We start from the raw sequence: 17,075 nt of genomic DNA, 5'->3' as shown, positions 1-17,075 counted from the left end.
GACAGCAACACATTTTGCTTGATTACAACATGTATATGCAGTGGTTTCACATTATGTGCAGCTTTAAGTACTTTATAATCCTAGTTTAATACTTGAGTTCCAAAGTTGGCAAGAGTATATTTGCCTTTTTTCAGAATGAAAATTTAAAATACTCAGGCAAAAGATTGGAATCTTCTATGTATTCATAGACTATAATCTTGGAGATGAGTGTTTTACAAAAATTGGACCTTGTTATGGTTGATATGTTAGGATTCTATAGAAAGTACCAAGGATTAAGAAGGGGTAAAGATTAATAAGTATGCCATTTTTGCTTGATTTTTTTGAAAGACGTAATGACGTCGAACTACCTTTTAAGTGATAAAGATTAAGTGGACATCCTACTGAAAGCTAGCTAGGTAATAGGAATTTGCCCAAGATACTCAAAATTTATTGGTAAGTGTGGATAAAGGGTGCTGTCAGCTTAAGACACGAAATGGTTAAGGGCACCTGGGTGGCTCAGTTGTTAAGCATCTGCCTTTGGCTCAGGTCATGATCCCAGAGTCCTGGGATGGAGTCCCCTGTCAGGCTCCCTGCTCAGCGGGATGCCGGCTTCTCCCTCTCCCACTCCTCTTGCTTGTGTTCCCTCTCCTGCTGTGTCTCTGTCGAATAAATAAAATCTTAAAAAAATGTGAAATGCTTAAGTGTCATCACATCCGTGTATATAGCCATTATAATGGTTACAAGGGCCTGTAATCACAAAGATGAATCTCAGTTAACTAGTTACACCTGAAGTTAAAATACATCGTTAGTCTGCGTTGTTGACAAATGTTGAATAAACTTGTCCTTTAAAATAATACCTATTAAAAGAACTGACAGGTGGTCTATTTGGATTTACTCTCATTTGTCTCTTAACATCCTTAATAGGTATTGGAAAATGCAATTAGGTTTTTGTTTCTTAGTATCATCAGTAAAAGACAAAATACAGAACTTGTGAGCTTGGGCAAGTTACTTGGGGTTTCTTTTTTATGCATGCTACACTTTGGCAGTTTGGTGGTGCCAACAGGCTCCTACGAATGTTGGTTTCATATACATTAAATACGTAGAATTAAGCATTACATTGAAAATAGTGATCAAGGGGGCACCTGGGTGGCTCGGTTGGGATCTGACTGACTGAAGCTCCGGTTGTGAGATAGAGCCCCATGTTGGGCTCTGTGCTGGGCTTGGAGCCTGCTTAAGATTCTCTCCCCCTCCCCTTCTCGAAAAACAGTAATCAAAATATATTAAGTTTGGTTTAGTAACACATGCTTCAAGTATTAAATGAGGCTAGTGGGTCTGACTTCGAATTTTGAGGTTGTGATGCATAAATGGTATTTTGAAATAACAGGAATCTGTAAGGATTTTTAATAGTTTAAGCACTGAATACCATTGTGATTTGTTGTCTCTAATATAAAAGGAAATGTTAAGTTTCATTAAATGTTTTAAGTAATTGAGTTCAAAATTCTGACATTTTATCCAGATTGTTTTTACCTAATTCCTTTTTTGTAAAATGGAGATATACCTACCCTCATTAAATCTGAAGTTTAAATCTGATAATGGGCTTAAAGAACTTAATCTGGGGGCGCCTGGGTGGCTCAGTCGATAAGCGTCTGCCTTCAGCTCGGGTCATGATCCCAGCGTCCTGGGATGGAGCCCCGGGTCGGGCTCCCTGCTCCGCGGGAAGCCTGCTGCTCCCTCTCCAGCGCCCCCTGCTTGTGTTCCCTCTCTCGCTATGTCTCTCAAATAAAATCTTGAAGAAAAAAAATCTGTTGCCTGGTCCATGGTCCCTAAAGATATTTTTGGTAATAATTATGGGTACCATCTTAATATCTTCAGGCATAGTTAAAATTGTAATGGGTGACAAAGGTAATTATGCCAAGGTCTTTTTTTTTTTAAGATTTTATTTATTTGAGATAGCACGAGAGGGAAGAGGGTCAGAGGGAGAAACAGACTCCCTGCCGAGCAGGGAGCCCGATGTGGGACTCGATCCCGGGACTCCAAGATCATGACCTGAGCCGAAGGCAGTCGCTTAACCAACTGAGCCACCCAGGCGCCCGCCAAGGTCTTTTTTTAATAAGATTTATTTGAGAGCAACAGAGATAACGAGAGAACACGAGTGGGGAGGAGAGGGAGAAGCAGACTCCCCACTGAGCAGGGAGCCCAATTCAAGGCTCCATCCCAGCACCCTGGGATCATGACCTGAGCCAAAGGCAGATGCTTAACCTTGACTGAGCCACCCAGGGGCCCCTGTTATGCCAATGTCTTGAGTTTTTTTCTCCACATACAGTGACAGTGTTTGAGGTCTTTAAATTTTTTCTGCAGCTCTCAAAAAGTATAAAAACTTAAAACTGAACCTGTCCTTATAAGTTTTTTTTTTTTTTTAAGATTTTTATTATTTGACAGAGACACAGAGAGGGAACACAAGCAGGGGGAGTGGGAGAGGGAGAAGCAGGCTTCCTGCGGAGCAGGGAGCCTGATGCAGGACTCCATCCCAGGACCCTGGGATCATGACCTGAGCCGAAGGCAGACGCTTAACGACTGAGCCACCCAGGCGCCCCCTGATAAGTATCTTTAAACTAGGAATGAGAAGTATTTTGTCTACATTCTGAGGCTTAAACAAGTATGGTAAGAGAAGTAGTGAAAGTTGAGCAGCCACCCCTTCCTAAAAATCCAGGGCTTGAGAAATCTCAGAAAATGTTTCTTTACATTAACAAATGCAGTATCATTAAGATTTTCTAAGAATGCTTGGTATACATCAGTGTAAAAGGCATAGGTACACATTTTAAAACTAGGAACTTGAGTTTGATGTTTAATAATTGGATAGCCAAACTTAATCTGAGGACAGTAAAAAGCTCTAACTCAAGTCCAGATCAAGAGATGAAAACTTGGCTTCGTTTTTTTGTCATGAGGTTAGGATTTGCTATATTTGAAAATTTGGTTTCTAGTTCTGCATAGTGCAGTATGGTTAGTACTTCAAAAGTAATTTTTTCAGGTACTGTAAAGAACTATAGTTACTTAAATAACTCGTGCTATCTGGCTAGAAGTCTGTTCAGTCTGCCCGATATTGTTTTTCACCCCTTGCCAGTGCCAGCCAATTCCAGGTGGTGCTGCTGGTTTCAAATTCGTGCCACACCCCCAACACACACACACACATCCCTATTGTCTAAGGGTGGGGCACTTAAGTCAAGATCCGAGATTTTTTTTTTCTTGAGGTTAGAAAAATGTCTCTAGGGATCTCACCATCACCACTTACAGGAGAAGATACTTGACTGCATGAGAAAGGCCTGGGGCAGAATCTCAATGCCTATTAACATACATCCATTAAATTTTTTTTTTTAAGATTTTATTTGACAGACACACAGCAAGAGAGGGAACACAAGCATGGGGAGTGGGAGAGGGAGAAGCCGGCTTCCCGCTGAGCAGGGAGCCTGATGCAGGCAGGGCTCCATCCCAGGACCCCAGGATCACGACCTGAGCCGAAGGCAGACGCCCTTACTCCCATTAGTTCTTGAATTCATTTTCAACCCTGAGCTTTGTCATTCAAGTCAAATTCTCTTAATCTGACTTTAGTTCCCTTTCACTAGCAACTAAAAGTGATCCTAATTAACAAGGCTAATAAGGAAAATGAGAAAACACCATTTACAGAGTGCTTAATGAGCTAGGCACAGTACTTTTTGTGTAGTAACTCAAAACTTTTTTTTTTTAAAGATTTATTTATTTGACAGAGACACAGTGAGAGAGGGAATCCAAGCAGGGGGAGTGGGAGAGGGAGAAGCAGGCTTCCTGCCCAGCAGGGAGCCTGATGTGGGGCTTGATTCCAGGACCCTGGGACCATGATCTGAGCCGAAGGCAGACGCTTAACGACTGAGCCACCCAGACGCCCCTCAAAACTTCTTGCCCTACAGACAGGAAATGAGCCTGACTGCTTGGAGTTACTGGAGGTCATTGTAGGAAAATGGCAGCAGCAAGCCCAGCCAATCTGGTCATAGGGCCTGTGGACCTCTGCACTGTATTGCTCTTAATGGATTAATAGGACTCTGAATAATCCACATGTAGTAAATTATTCTAAATGTAATTCTCGAGATAAATCTCCATTTCCCTACTTTAAAACAAAAGACAAACTGTTTAGATGAAATAGTGAATCAAGGGCGCCTGGGTGGCTCAGTTGGTTAAGCGACTGCCTTCGGCTCAGGTCATGATCCTGGAGTCCTGGGATCGAGTCCCGCATCCGGGGGGGGGGGGGTCTCTGCTCAGCGGGAGTCTGCTTCTCCCTCTGACCCTCTTCCCTCTCGCGCTGTCTCTCATTCTCTCTCTCAAATAAATAAAATTAAAAAAAGTGAAATCAATGCTGTGAGTGGTCAATTGGACAGCCTGCAGATTTTCAAGAGTTTTGTGGGGCCTTAATTTTTTATGTTTAATCTCTCGATATGTCCTAAAGTGAACGGACTTTCCCACCTAGACTTCCCTTCTCACCAGTCTTCATCTCAGGGCAACTCAGTTCTTACGGCTGTTCAAGTCCTTGACTCCACCTTCACCCAACATCCATTTTGTCAGAAAATTTAGTTTTACCTTTGAAACCTGTAGAATCCAGTGCCTTCTTATTCCTATCACCACCCTAGACTAAGACCACACTATCCCTCCCATGTATTTCAGAGCTTCCCCATTTGTCTGCTCCCATCTTAACCCTCTAGACTATTTTCAACACACAAGGCTAAGGAAGTTTAAAAATCAGATGTTACTACTTAACACCTATAGCTCCCCATTTTGCTAGGTAAAAGCCAAAGCCGTCAGGACAGTGTAACAAGGTTCTGTGCCATGTTCCACTCTACCTGCCCTGCTTTCCCCACCCCTTCATTTTCAGCCATGTAGTCCTTGTTCTGTCTCGAATAGACTTCAGAGCCTTTGGACTTGTGTGTCTTGTCTGCAATAGTCTTTTTAGCTAATAGAATGGGTCTCCCACATCTTCAGATGTTGCCATCTCAATAAGGCTTTTCCTGTTTGCAACCCTATTTATTCTAGCATGGGAGCAGAGGGAGAGAGAATCTTAAGTAGGCTCCAAGCCCAGTACAGAGCCTGACATGGGGCTTTATCTCATGACCCTGAGATCATGACCTGAGCCAAAATAGTGTCAGATGCTAATCGACTGATTCACCCAGGTGCCCCGGCAACCCTATTTTAAATTGCAGTGCTTCCTTTCTACTGGCCATCCCAATCCTGGCATGTGTAAGGTTTACTGTCTTCAATCCAGGAGGACAGGGATTTCCATTGTGTCCTTTGTACTTTAAAAAATATCTAGCACATGGTAGGCATACATGTACTGATGTGAGTAAACTGAATGTTTTCATGTCAACATATAGTATTTTCCTTGGTTGAGATGTACTTGCTATTGAAGAGGTAAAGTATCTTCTTGATATACTTGGTATCTCTGGGATCAGAAATTTAGTACAAAATGCTTTTCAGGGGCGCCTGGGTGGCTCAGTCGTTAAGCGTCTGCCTTTGGCTCAGGTCATGATCCCAGGGTTCTGGGATCGAGCCCTGCACCGGGCTCCCTGCTCCACGGGAAACCTGCTTCTCCCTCTCCCACTCCCCCTGCCTGCTCGTGTTCCCTCTCTCGCTGTGTCTCTGTCAAATAAGTAAATAAAATCTTAAAAAAAAATGCTTTTCATATTTTCAGTGAATGAAAACATTCTGAAAATGCAAAATACTTAAATATGTTAAGTGTGTTGTTATGGAAAATAGTGTGAATAAACTCGAATGAATTCCAAAGAAATTAACAGTCATAATACTCCTTTATTAGTACCAGCTTTTTAACTAAATTGGTTTTTGCCAGAGCTAAACAATTTAATATAAAAAAATGCCTTTTTTGTTCATACAGTATTTATAAAAAAGTACATAGTGGTTAGTTTTGCAACAATTTGCTTTTAGCCAGATATCATATAAATGAACGTAACAAATGAGATAAGAACAGTATAAATAAGAAGTTTTTGTAGTATTTACACTTATACAGAAACTAGCCCAAATGGTGTTCTAAGAAATTAAATTTGCAGTTAAAGTGAAACTACTGATTCAGCATACTGATGACTTATTTTAATGCTTTTTAAAGTTCATATTATCTTCTATACTAGTTTTGACTATAATTTTGCATAGAATTACTTATAAAGTGTATTTTTGCATTTCACATCACAGTAGGAGCTTTTAGTATAACAGTACAAAAAAACAAAAAAAAACAATCCCCAAAACAACCCACTAGCTCAGAAAAAGGTCAGATCTTCCCAAATCTAGTTTTTCTTAATATCTGGCTTCTTACTTTTGGGCACAAGGAATACATTGCCATCTCTTGTTTGCTGCAGGGAGTATTCACTAGGAGAGTACGGTTTTCCATCTTCATCCCGGAGCATGCTGAAGACTTCGAGATACAAGGTGCTGAGTTGTTTTTTCAGTAGATGGAGGCTTTTATCATTCTCCCCTTTTTCTTTGAGTAATTTTTCCTTTTCATCTTTTAAATGATCCAAATCTTGTTCCAGTTCCACTATATTTTCCAGTTTTCTTTTTCTGCAATTCTGAGCAGCCACTTTATTCTTACCCCTCCTGCGTATATCTCGAATTAATGCCAGTTGAGCCTCACTGAACTGCTCCTTGGACATCATTTCGTTGAAGTCATCAACAGGGAGGTTAATGATTTTTTCAACAGGGAATGGGATATGGAGAGCTTTTGCCCTTAGCTCATCTCTTGTGAGATGAGCCTCCAACCGGCTTGAATGTTTGTCTTTTGTGAATGGGGTTTTTCGATGACCAGGGCTTACAGGCAATTCTTTCTTTGGCGTGTTTTCACACTGGGCCTCCCGCGCTGGGGTGCTGTGCCCTGGAGATGGTGACAGGGGCGGGGCTGTATCTCCAGCAGACTGTACCGGCGGTGTTTTAGGGCCATTCTGTTTGACACTGCCAGGAGCACTATCTATCTCTTCCATTTCAGAATCACTGAAGCCAAGTGGTGTGTCTCCATAGACAGAAGATTCCACCGAGTGTTCTGGTGATGCCATGCCAGGACTTGTGTTGAGTGAAATGCCAGAGTCAGAATCATTGAATTCTGTGCTTTCAGGGTGGTTTTGGTTGAAGGCTTTACAAAGTGATAGATCAGAAACATCAATGGGCCCATTAAGAAGTTCAGAGAGTGACTGGCTTAAAGTAGCAGAGGGCATGCTGTTGCTACTACCGGGTTCTGCTATGAAAGCAGAATAAAATTCATCACCAAAATCTGTGTTAATTGTGGCATCTGAATTTAATGAGTTCACGGTCAGCTGGCTGGAATCTTCTGTGGAGAGAATGCTGCTGAAGGAATCCTCGAAAGCACTAAGAAAATGTGGACTGCAGTTACCTACTTCTTTTTCCAACGAGGGCATTGAGGAGAAGAAATGGTAACTGTCGTCAATTTCTGTCATTTTGGTTTCTGGACTTGGAACCGTGCTAGTCTCAACCAACTTGTCATTTTGAATATTAAGACACTGTGTGAAAAGAAATTTTGACTAAATATAAATCAAGGTTAAATATTTTAATAGCTGATTATATATATCTCATGGCAAATGGCAAATATTTATTTTTAAAGATTTTAAAGTAATCTCTACACCCAATATGGGGCTTGCACTCACAACCCCATGGTCAAGATTCCCATGCTCCACTGAATGAGCCAGCCAGGTGCCCCTGATGGCAAATATTTTTAATAGCTGATAATCTGTATCTGATGGTAAGCTCTTTCCCCACCCCTATTCTTTCCAGGCTCTTCTGTAATTCAGATAATTCCCATTTCTAACAGATATTTAGGTCTAAGCATATGTATTATTTCCATAGTTCCTAGCTCAGACTTCTGGCCTGCAAAGACCAGATCTTTCCTCAAGACATCCAGTCAATTTAACTAATAAAAGTATACTTCAGTGAGCACAGGCAGCTCTCCTGACTAACGTTTATTTATTTAAGTAATTTTTACACCCAGTGTGGGGCTCAAACTCAAAACCCCGAAAGAGTCACATGCTCTTATGACTGAGCCACCTGGCGGCTCTCTCATGACTAATTTTTTTTTTTTAAGATTTTATTTATTTGACAGAGACACAGCGAGAGAGGGAACACAAGCAGGGGGAGTGGGAGAGGGAGAAGCAGGCTTCCCGCCGAGCAGGGAGCCCGATGTGGGGCTCGATCCCAGGACCCTGGGATCATGACCTGAGCCGAAGGCAGACACTTAACGACTGAGCCACCCAGGCACCCCTCTCATGACTAATTTAAAAGCACCCTCCAATCCTTCCATTAAGTAGGTGGCATGTAAATAACTGGAGTAATTAAAGGCACTGAATATAAAAGTATCTTTGGCATTTATTTATATTAGATCTTAGTTACCTGCAATTCTGGAATGGATAACAGCTCCTCCCAAACTTGCTCAATGTCCTGCTGCATATTGTCTAGATCAGCAATGACTGACTGAACGACGAGAGTCTGAGGTGACTGAGCCTGATTAGGAGCAGTGAAGACTGGATTCTCGATTTGGCTGGGGAGATCAGGAACAAGTGACTGAAACGCAGCTGAAGCAACCTAAAATTGACAAAGCATTTATCTACGTGAGTCTGCCAGCAGCAGTGGGGAAGTACACTCCCAGGCACCATCACAACACCTTAAACTGGAACTGGCTAACAGTTCTGTATTTCTCTAAGTTACAACCACTTATAACCCCTATTTCTATATAATGAAACAAATCTTTTTTCCCCTGCCCAACTGACTCCAAACTGACTCATTTACTAGCTTAATTGTTCTATCCCTTGCATTTGAAGGTAAATTTCAAAATAAGTAAGTCTTTAGGATTTAATTTGTATCTCTTGGTAAAAATACCTATTATAGTGCTTCAAACACAATAAATTTAAAATTGTTAATTGAGCAAGTCTTGGTTTATTACCCAGCTTGATTTTCACTCACCAAAAAAATTTTTGTTTTTTAAAGATTTTATTTATTTGACACAGAGAGAGAGACAGCAAGAGAGGGAACACAAGCCGAGGGAGAAGCAGGCTTCCCGCAGAGCAGGGAGCCCGATGTGGGACTCGATCCCAGGACTCCAGGATCATGACCTGAGCCGAAGGCAGTCGCTTAACCAACTGAGCCACCCAGGCGCCCCCCCAAATTTATTTCTAAGTACCTATAACCAATGAGTTATTTGTTTCCATGGTTATGCAGATCCATGCTTCTGAGTATGCAGGGATAAGTGGTTTTGGTTTTGTATTGTGTAGGGAACTTTTTTTTTTAATTGTAAAGTTATCTACAGGCTAAGGTTTCTTTGACAAAATTTCCTCCTAAAATATTTTTTTAATAGAGACACACTTATAGGATATATTAGGTATAGTGGGGGAGTTTCACTGTTAGCCAAATGTTGTACCTCATTGTCATCTACAAATGGGAATGTCTCTGCCAAAAGCTGCATGCAGTCATCAAAGTACAAAGCATCTGGTTTGGGAATGTGGGCAACCTAGATGAAAGACATAAAAGAAGAAAAAGATTGTTCAGTGTCATACAAGGTTTATAATTTAATCAAACATTTATCTTCTTTCAGAAATCAGTGTAGTTTAGAGCACAGAATCAAACCAGACTGGGTTCCATTCTTGGCTTCCCCAATTTCTTGAGTGCTTTGGGCAAGTTACTGAGTCTCTGAGCTTCAGCTGCTCAATCTGTGAACAAAACACTAGTAATCTGTACTACTGGTTTTACTGCTGCTAGATCCTTACATAATGTTTCCACAGCTTACAAAGGACTGTCACGTAACTTATGCCCTCGCAATCCTTACAACAACTCTTGTGATGTAAGTTAGGTGTTGAAATCATCAGGAGGCTGAGGTTGGGAAGTTGACGTGATATGGTAATGAAGACATAGTAAAAGGCAAAGCTGGAACTCAAATCCAGATGTTTTAACTCTTGGGCCAGGATTTGTTCCTTAAACCCTGACATCTTCCCAAGAACTGAGTTTTCTGTACCTGGGAGTAGTTGGCAGATCCACTGGTTTCTGATGGGATGTGCTGGGCTGGCTGAATTGGGAGGAATTCACCTGTTTCTTCATCTAGTTGTAATTGAGCAAAAAAGGCTTTCTCTTGTTCCTTTTGGAGCTGTTCTTGTCTTTCCTTTTCAAGTTTTTTCTGTTTTTCCAGCTCATGCTCCTTCCGTCGTTGACTGAAGTCAAATACTTCTCGACTTACCCCAAGATCTATATCTTGCCTCCAAAGTATGTCAATCAAATCCATGTCCTGTGTTTAAAAAAAAGGAAAGAGACCATGGTTAAGATGGTTTTTTAAATGGCAGATATCATATAATTTACATTATGCCATTGTTGATGGTTGGGGGTAGGGAGATGACAATCTGAATGGAACACAGATCCAGTGTTCTGGAAGAGCATAGTTAATTCCATTCAATGAATCTATTCATTAAAAGAAACAACAGCCTACAAACACAGCCATCCATTCTAATCACTTATTACTTGGATTATTAACAACTGGGTGATAGTAGAGGTCACTAAAGAGCAAAGTAACATGCTGCACATTAAAGCTCTTGAATTAAAAGAAATCCCACACTTGTTTAATGGAATATAAAAATTAGAGCAAGCACTCCAAGCCACTGGTTTCTTATGACAAATGGAGTTTGGAAAACATAATCAAATACACGGAATTTTTTCTAAACCTCAGCAAATATCCATTTTACAGAGGGGGGAACCCTTGTTAAATGTCAATCTAGCCATTGCAAAATATCACCATTCTTTTGGTATTTCCTACACTGAATTACTTTCCCCCATCATTTCTTGCTATTCTTGTCCCCGTGGCTCATTTATTAAAACAATTTCCTCTTGAGTTTTAGCTCCTGAGGCATGAACAAATTAGTAAAGAAAAGTCCTCATCTTGTGACCCATGGGTGAAGCAAGAGGCTGCCTTGAGAAAGACGTACTGCTCACTAGTTTCACTTCTGAGAAATCACAAATAATCCTCTTAAAAAAATGCACAAAATTAAAAACAAACAAAAACAAAAAACATGGCTCCAGGGAAGGATGGAAGTTTATTTCTATTTTTTTTGATGATGTCAAATTCATCTCGTTTTCTTCCCCCCACTTTTTTTTTCTTTTAAGATTTTATTTATTTGAGAGAGAGAGAGCACATGAGAGGGGGGAGGGTCAGAGGGAGAAGCAGACTCCCCGCTGAGCAGGGAGCCCGATGCGGGACTCGATCCCGAGACTCCAGGATCATGACCTGAGCCGAAGGCAGTCGCTTAACCAACTGAGCCACCCAGGCGCCCCCCCCCACTTTTTTTTTTAAAGATTTTATTTGTCAGAGAGAGTACAAGCAGGGGGAGGGGCAGAGGGAGAAGGTTCCCTGTCGAGCAAGGAGCCTGATGCGGGACTTGATCCCAGAACCCTGGGATCATTACTCGAGCCCGAGACAGATGCTTAACCGACTGAACCACCCAGGCGTCCCGGAAGTTACTAGAAGTTTTAAGGTATGGGGAGAATCTTACAATGAGGGAATGGTTACTTTGTTCTCTATAACAAAGCTAGGCCTTGGTACCATGTCTAGATTTTCCTAACCACGTGTTAAAAGCAGTTTTTCTGATTTATAACTTAGTTTTTGGAAAAGTCTACACAGGTAGGAAATTTAAATCACCTTCCATTTAAGAAGCCATTTATTCTGGGACGCCTGGGTAGCTCAGTTGTTAAGCATCTGCCTTCGGCTCAGGTCATGATCCCAGGGTCCTGGGATCAGGTCCCACATCAGGCTCCTTGCTCAGTGAGGAGCCTGCTTCTCCCTCTCCCTCTACTGCTCCCCCTGCTTGTGCTCTGACAAATAAATAAATAAAAATCTTAAAAAAAAAAAAAAGCCATCTATTCTGAAAATAATATAATGAACTGAGACTAGAAAAATCAAGACATGGGGGGGAAGGGAGCTGGGGCCTGAAGGCAGGTGGACACAGTGTGCACAACCATCACAGATGCATTTCAGTTCTGATGACGGCTGGTGGCACTGGATTGCCCAGTGTGTCAAGACTCTACTACTTTCTGCCTTCAAAGACCAAAATAACATGGTTGTTGCTTCACTGAGCAGTCAGGCTATTTCTACCCAACCGAGGAGGAGCAGGCCACCCAGCCTAATGGCAGCATGGCTACATGGGAAGCAGAGGCCACCTCTAAGCCCTGGTGGCAGGATCGTAAATGCTGCAAAACCCCGCTCGTCGGGTTTATCAGTGTTCTAGCCTGCAGCAGGGTTAAAGAGTATCCGGTACACACAGTAGGTACAGTGAGGACAGTGTCTGCAGCTCTTTAGAACTACAGCTGACACCTACCAAAGGCTTTCTATATGCCAAGACTTGTTTGAAGTACTTTACGACATATACAAATGAATCCACAAGACAACCATATAAAGATAACATTCTTATTTTACCGATGAAAATGCTGAGGTTTAGAAAAAAGGGATACTGCTAGAAAGTGTACAGGGACATGTATGTCCCGGGCAGCCTCAATCTTGGACTCGTGCTGTCTTAAACCACAAGTTACACTAAAAAATATAAAATCTGATCATTGACCAGTGGTTCTTAAATTGGGCAGGATATAAAATCCATTGTCATATATATACTTTGCTTTCACATCTTGGTGGTGTGAAAAAGTGGCCGGTTTACAGAAGGCTGGATTGAGCACATCACCTCAAATCGTCTTCATGGCCACAAGAGCATAACAACCATAGAGCATTTCTTCATACATGGCTATCTCCTCAGAGAGCTCCCCACTAACAATGAGCATGAAAATAATTTCCAGTTTAAAAATGATGTGTTTCCACCATTTTAATGGACACGTTTATCCAAAGGTCATGTGAAAGACAAAGGTCCAAGGCAGAGAGAAACCTACTTTAAAATTCTGATTTGGTTAGGTCGTATCTTCTTAGTGAATTTAGATACAGCAGAGAATCCTAACCAGGCTATTCTCCAAGCTGGAGCAAAGGGACCAAGGTATTAAGGAGGTCTTCAGACGATTCACATCCACTGAAAGCCAGCACTAAAAATTAATGCACGATCACATAGTCTCAGCTGAACTCCAGTCCCTCTCAAAAACTGATGCGGACAGTGCGCTGACCTCTGCGGACAGTGCGCTGACCTCTTCAGATCAACAGAAGAGAAGTGCAAACATGTGTCCTGGCACCTGGGGCCACTCTGGCGCATCCCTTCCTCACTTGCCCAGAATGCCTAGGCGGGGGCTTCTCCTTGTTAAGAGATCCCAGGGTAAAAAGCAACATCCAGTTTTGATTTTTTCATAAAAGAACTGAAAACACTGAAGCAGTTTATGCTGCAAATACCTGCTCACAAACCAGACTTCCAGAGTATCCCCAGAACCCAGCTCTAGGGCCTGAAAGAAAATTTCTACTGTAATTTACTCTAAAATTATCAGTGGCGGCCACACCGAGAGTTGATACAACTCTCTTCTTTCCTTTCCTCCCCTTCCCCCCACCAGATGAGCTGTCTTGAGTGGGTTCAGGTGGTTTAGCTATACATTCAGTATATAATTGTTCTATCCCACCCCTATCATACAGATGTTGGTGGACCAAGTGAGACGTGAAAGAAATCTCTCCATAAATGTAAAGTCTATGCAAATGTTGCTGTGCATGCTGACAGTAATGGTTCTAGAACTTGCTGTAATATAAGCAAGATCAAACTCAAGGCCAATGGATGATCATGAAGCTGCGGACCTAAGTGTAGTGGGAGCGTGCAATAACATTCGGCAATGAAGCTACTTGGTTCCTCCTCAGGGAGGGTCTGAAATGGGACTAACTGGGCTTGTGCAACATGTGTTGAAAACAAAAACACATAACATACACTCTCCTGTTTACTTTTATGTACACACATACACCCATTTAACTGTTGTTCAATTCCTGATAGGACTACCCTTCAATGCCCAGCCAAACTGATTCAATTTTTAAAAATTTCCCCTAACATACTCAGAAAAGGACACCCTGATGGATCCTTATCAACAAACGGGAAAAAAGAGATCACGAAGCATCACTTGGATCACCTCTTAAGCATCCTGTTCTCCTGTGATCTGAAACAATGCTGGGCCCAGGAAGGTGGAGCAGGTCCTACAGCCCGAGCTTACTGTCTCCACCAGGAATGCTACCAAAAGATGTTTCAAGTGACAACACCTACTTGTTTTTTTTTTAATATTTTATTTATTTATTCGACAGAAAGAGTGAGAGAGCACAAGCAGGGGAAGCAGTAGAGGGAGAGGGAGAAGCAGACTCCCCACTGAGCAGGGAGCCTCACGTGGAACTTGATCCCAGGACCCTGGGATCATGACCTGAGCCGAAGGCAGATGCTTAACCAACTGAGCCACCCAGGCGCCCCAACATCTATTTGTTCTTAAGGTAGACTGGGCAGCCTTCCGTGAGATCATAGTGGGACCAAAACAGGTTTCAAAGTGTCCTCAGAGGTTTTCCTCTGTGTTTTAAAGTTTATTTTTATGTAGTGTTTATTGTTGCTATGAGAAGTCTCTAAAAGAAAACTTCTGCTTAAAAATAAAAGCAAGGGTAGTCTTAACTACCCTGAATTCCTTAAAACAGATGTTCTGATCAAATTTAGAATGAAGCAACAATGGGTTTCTTGTCATGCCCTTCACATATTATCCTCTGTCTTACTCACATTTTCAGAAGAAAACACCTTCAGGAGTTTGATATTGTATGAAATCTTCAAAGCTTTATGTTGAAAATGAGAATTGTGTCCACCCAAGACTTGCTGTTGGGGAGCCCCACGGCCTCAGGACTATTCTGTGCTTCCCTCACAGGCAGGGAGCACTTCCTGCAAGGAGCCCTGTGACGGGGCACATGATTTCTTCCACAAATGACCTATTCCCGCACGTGCACCATCTAAGAGGAAGGAGTCTGGGCACAGCCCATCAACAAACAAGAACAGGACACCCGACAGTGAGGAAGGGAAATGCCTAAGGAAAAGCTGAAACTGCTCTAAGGCATATAAATCCCAGGCCTTGAGAAAGAATAGCTTCTTAACCCCTCCAAGCCCCTAAAGAGGAAGGCCACCACGTTAACTGGCAGATCAGTAGAGTCTGGGGAAGGAGAGGAAAGCAGGGGGATGGTTTCTACAGCATTCCAATAGGTATTTCCTTAGGACTAGGGAAAAAGCTGACTGTGAGCCTTCACATGCCATATGGAGCCACTTGGTATCTGAATTTTTTGCTGTTGTCCTTCAATGATTCCTGAGTGTGTTGCAAATTATGCTGCTAGCTTGGCTTACACAAAAGATGACAATTTAATAAGAAACATAAATGTTTGGCAATTCGCATTAAATCACCATCTGGTCCAACGGAAATCTTCATATTTAAAATGTATATATCATCATTTGCCATCTGTTTAATCTATTACATGTTTTATGGGGAATCTGAAGTTGGATTATTAACTCCTACCACTCTGAAACAAACATCTTTGTTCCAGGATAAAGAAAGGAGAAAGGCCTTGAACAAACCAGCATTTTTCATACTCAGATGAACCAAAAAATTAGAAAAGATAAGGCAAGATAGCACAATCTCCTCTTAAATTAAGTAATTCTGTAAAACTGAGGCTTTGGGAAAGTATCTGAAATGAAAGATAAAATGACTTCTATAATATATCCACACAGGTAAATGAGGCTTGCACCTCTCAACCCACTGCCCTGCCCTCCCTCTTCCATCCTTTATTTTGTCTTGAGGATGGGAAGGTGGTGGGAGGTTTGCTTCTAAAAATAAATTTCACCAATAAACTTAAAAATTTAACTGCACAGATTACTAAGCTTGTAAACAGAAAATGAAAACTGCTACTCACTTTCAGTTTTACTGTGTAAGCATGAAACCATGTCTCCAGCTACTCCTTAAAATCATGTATTTCCATTAAGATAATAAATAAGTCTTCTAAAGTTTATTCTCTCAGATCTCTCCATTCAAATATTAATTATTGGCATTCAGAGTCTTAAGCTACTTTTTTCAGTAATTTTTTTCCCCATCCATGTCAGACTTTAGGTTATGCCCAGGTGGTTATATTATTCACCTGAAAACGAAATCTGGTTTAATATTTTTTCCATAGAAGGGGCGCCTGGGGGGCTCAGTCGTTAAGCATCTGCCTTCAGCTCAGGTCATGATCTCAGGGTCCTGGGATCAAGTCCCGCATCGGGCTCCTGGCTCAGCAGGGAGCCTGCTTCTCCCTCTCCTTCTGCCTGCAACTCCCCCTGCTCGTGCTCTCTCTCTGACAAATAAAAGGAAAAAAAAAGAAGATACACAAGACAATGCCAATTGTTTTTTCAGTGAACATTCTAGAGAAGGCAGGTAACAGGTTATTCTTGCACTTTTGGTTCTGCACTGATGTGCTAACGTCTAAATATAGTTGCTACAATAATTGTGAAGCAGTAAGTCACAAAGTTTGTGTAGGTACATACATATGTAAAACCACAGAATGTCAGGCGTGGAAAGGGCCTTTCAGCTGTCTAGACCAAATGTAAATGTCACGGAGTTAACTTCTGTGTAACTACAGCTCCATTTTTAAAAATAACTGGCCTAGCAAAAAGTTCTGTCAGCAGAGACTCCTGGTAGGTAGTAATAGTTACCAATAGTCCAAGTTTTCCTTCTAGAGAAATCTTACTAATGATTATTTCTAGAATCTTCCAACAATCAGTGATTTCTAACAATAAAAATTCTCACACATACACTGAGAGATCAATTATTCAACAAGTTAAAACCCTAGATCACGAGTTTGTTCTTCCCTGAGGAGTGGAATCATCCGTCCACCCTTTTGTCTTTCAACTAGAAAATAGTTCAGTTTCAAGTCTGGCATGTTACTATGTACAGACATTTTCATGGGCTGCTTCCTGTTCACAAAGAAGTTTCTCAGCAATGACTCGATCTAAGAAATATGATCCAGCCAGTTTACTGGAACTTTCACCCATTATGCTTGTCTGCAAGCTGCAAACACGATGCAAAGATAAAACTGGAGAGAGTGAAGAAAAGGAACTTGGATTGCTGGTTTTCTCAGGAGG

General features: G+C 41.6%; 1 protein-coding gene across 3 annotated transcripts in view; it reads right to left on the bottom strand.

Moving 5' to 3' along the window:
* Positions 1-5,785: 5,785 nt before the first annotated feature.
* Positions 5,786-17,075, bottom strand: part of NFE2L2 (NFE2 like bZIP transcription factor 2) — a 33,929-nt gene continuing 22,639 nt past the window's right edge. For all 3 annotated transcript variants that reach the window (XM_025849627.2, XM_073882037.1, XM_073882035.1), the window contains exons 2-5: positions 10,016-10,282; positions 9,425-9,514; positions 8,401-8,592; positions 5,786-7,517 (exon numbers count right to left, since the gene is read on the bottom strand). In XM_025849627.2, coding sequence (XP_025705412.1) covers positions 6,294-7,517; positions 8,401-8,592; positions 9,425-9,514; positions 10,016-10,282 — 1,773 coding nt within the window. In that variant the 3' untranslated portion in view covers positions 5,786-6,293. The remainder of the gene's footprint in view (positions 7,518-8,400; positions 8,593-9,424; positions 9,515-10,015; positions 10,283-17,075) is intronic.

Source organism: Callorhinus ursinus, unplaced genomic scaffold, assembly GCF_003265705.2.
Source record: "Callorhinus ursinus isolate GAN/ISIS: 27379988/994484 unplaced genomic scaffold, GSC_fseal_2.0 scaffold2, whole genome shotgun sequence".
In the NCBI taxonomy this organism is placed as follows: Eukaryota; Metazoa; Chordata; class Mammalia; order Carnivora; family Otariidae; genus Callorhinus; species Callorhinus ursinus.
Note: the sequence above shows the minus strand (reverse complement) of the source record. Positions and strands in the feature narration are given on the sequence as shown.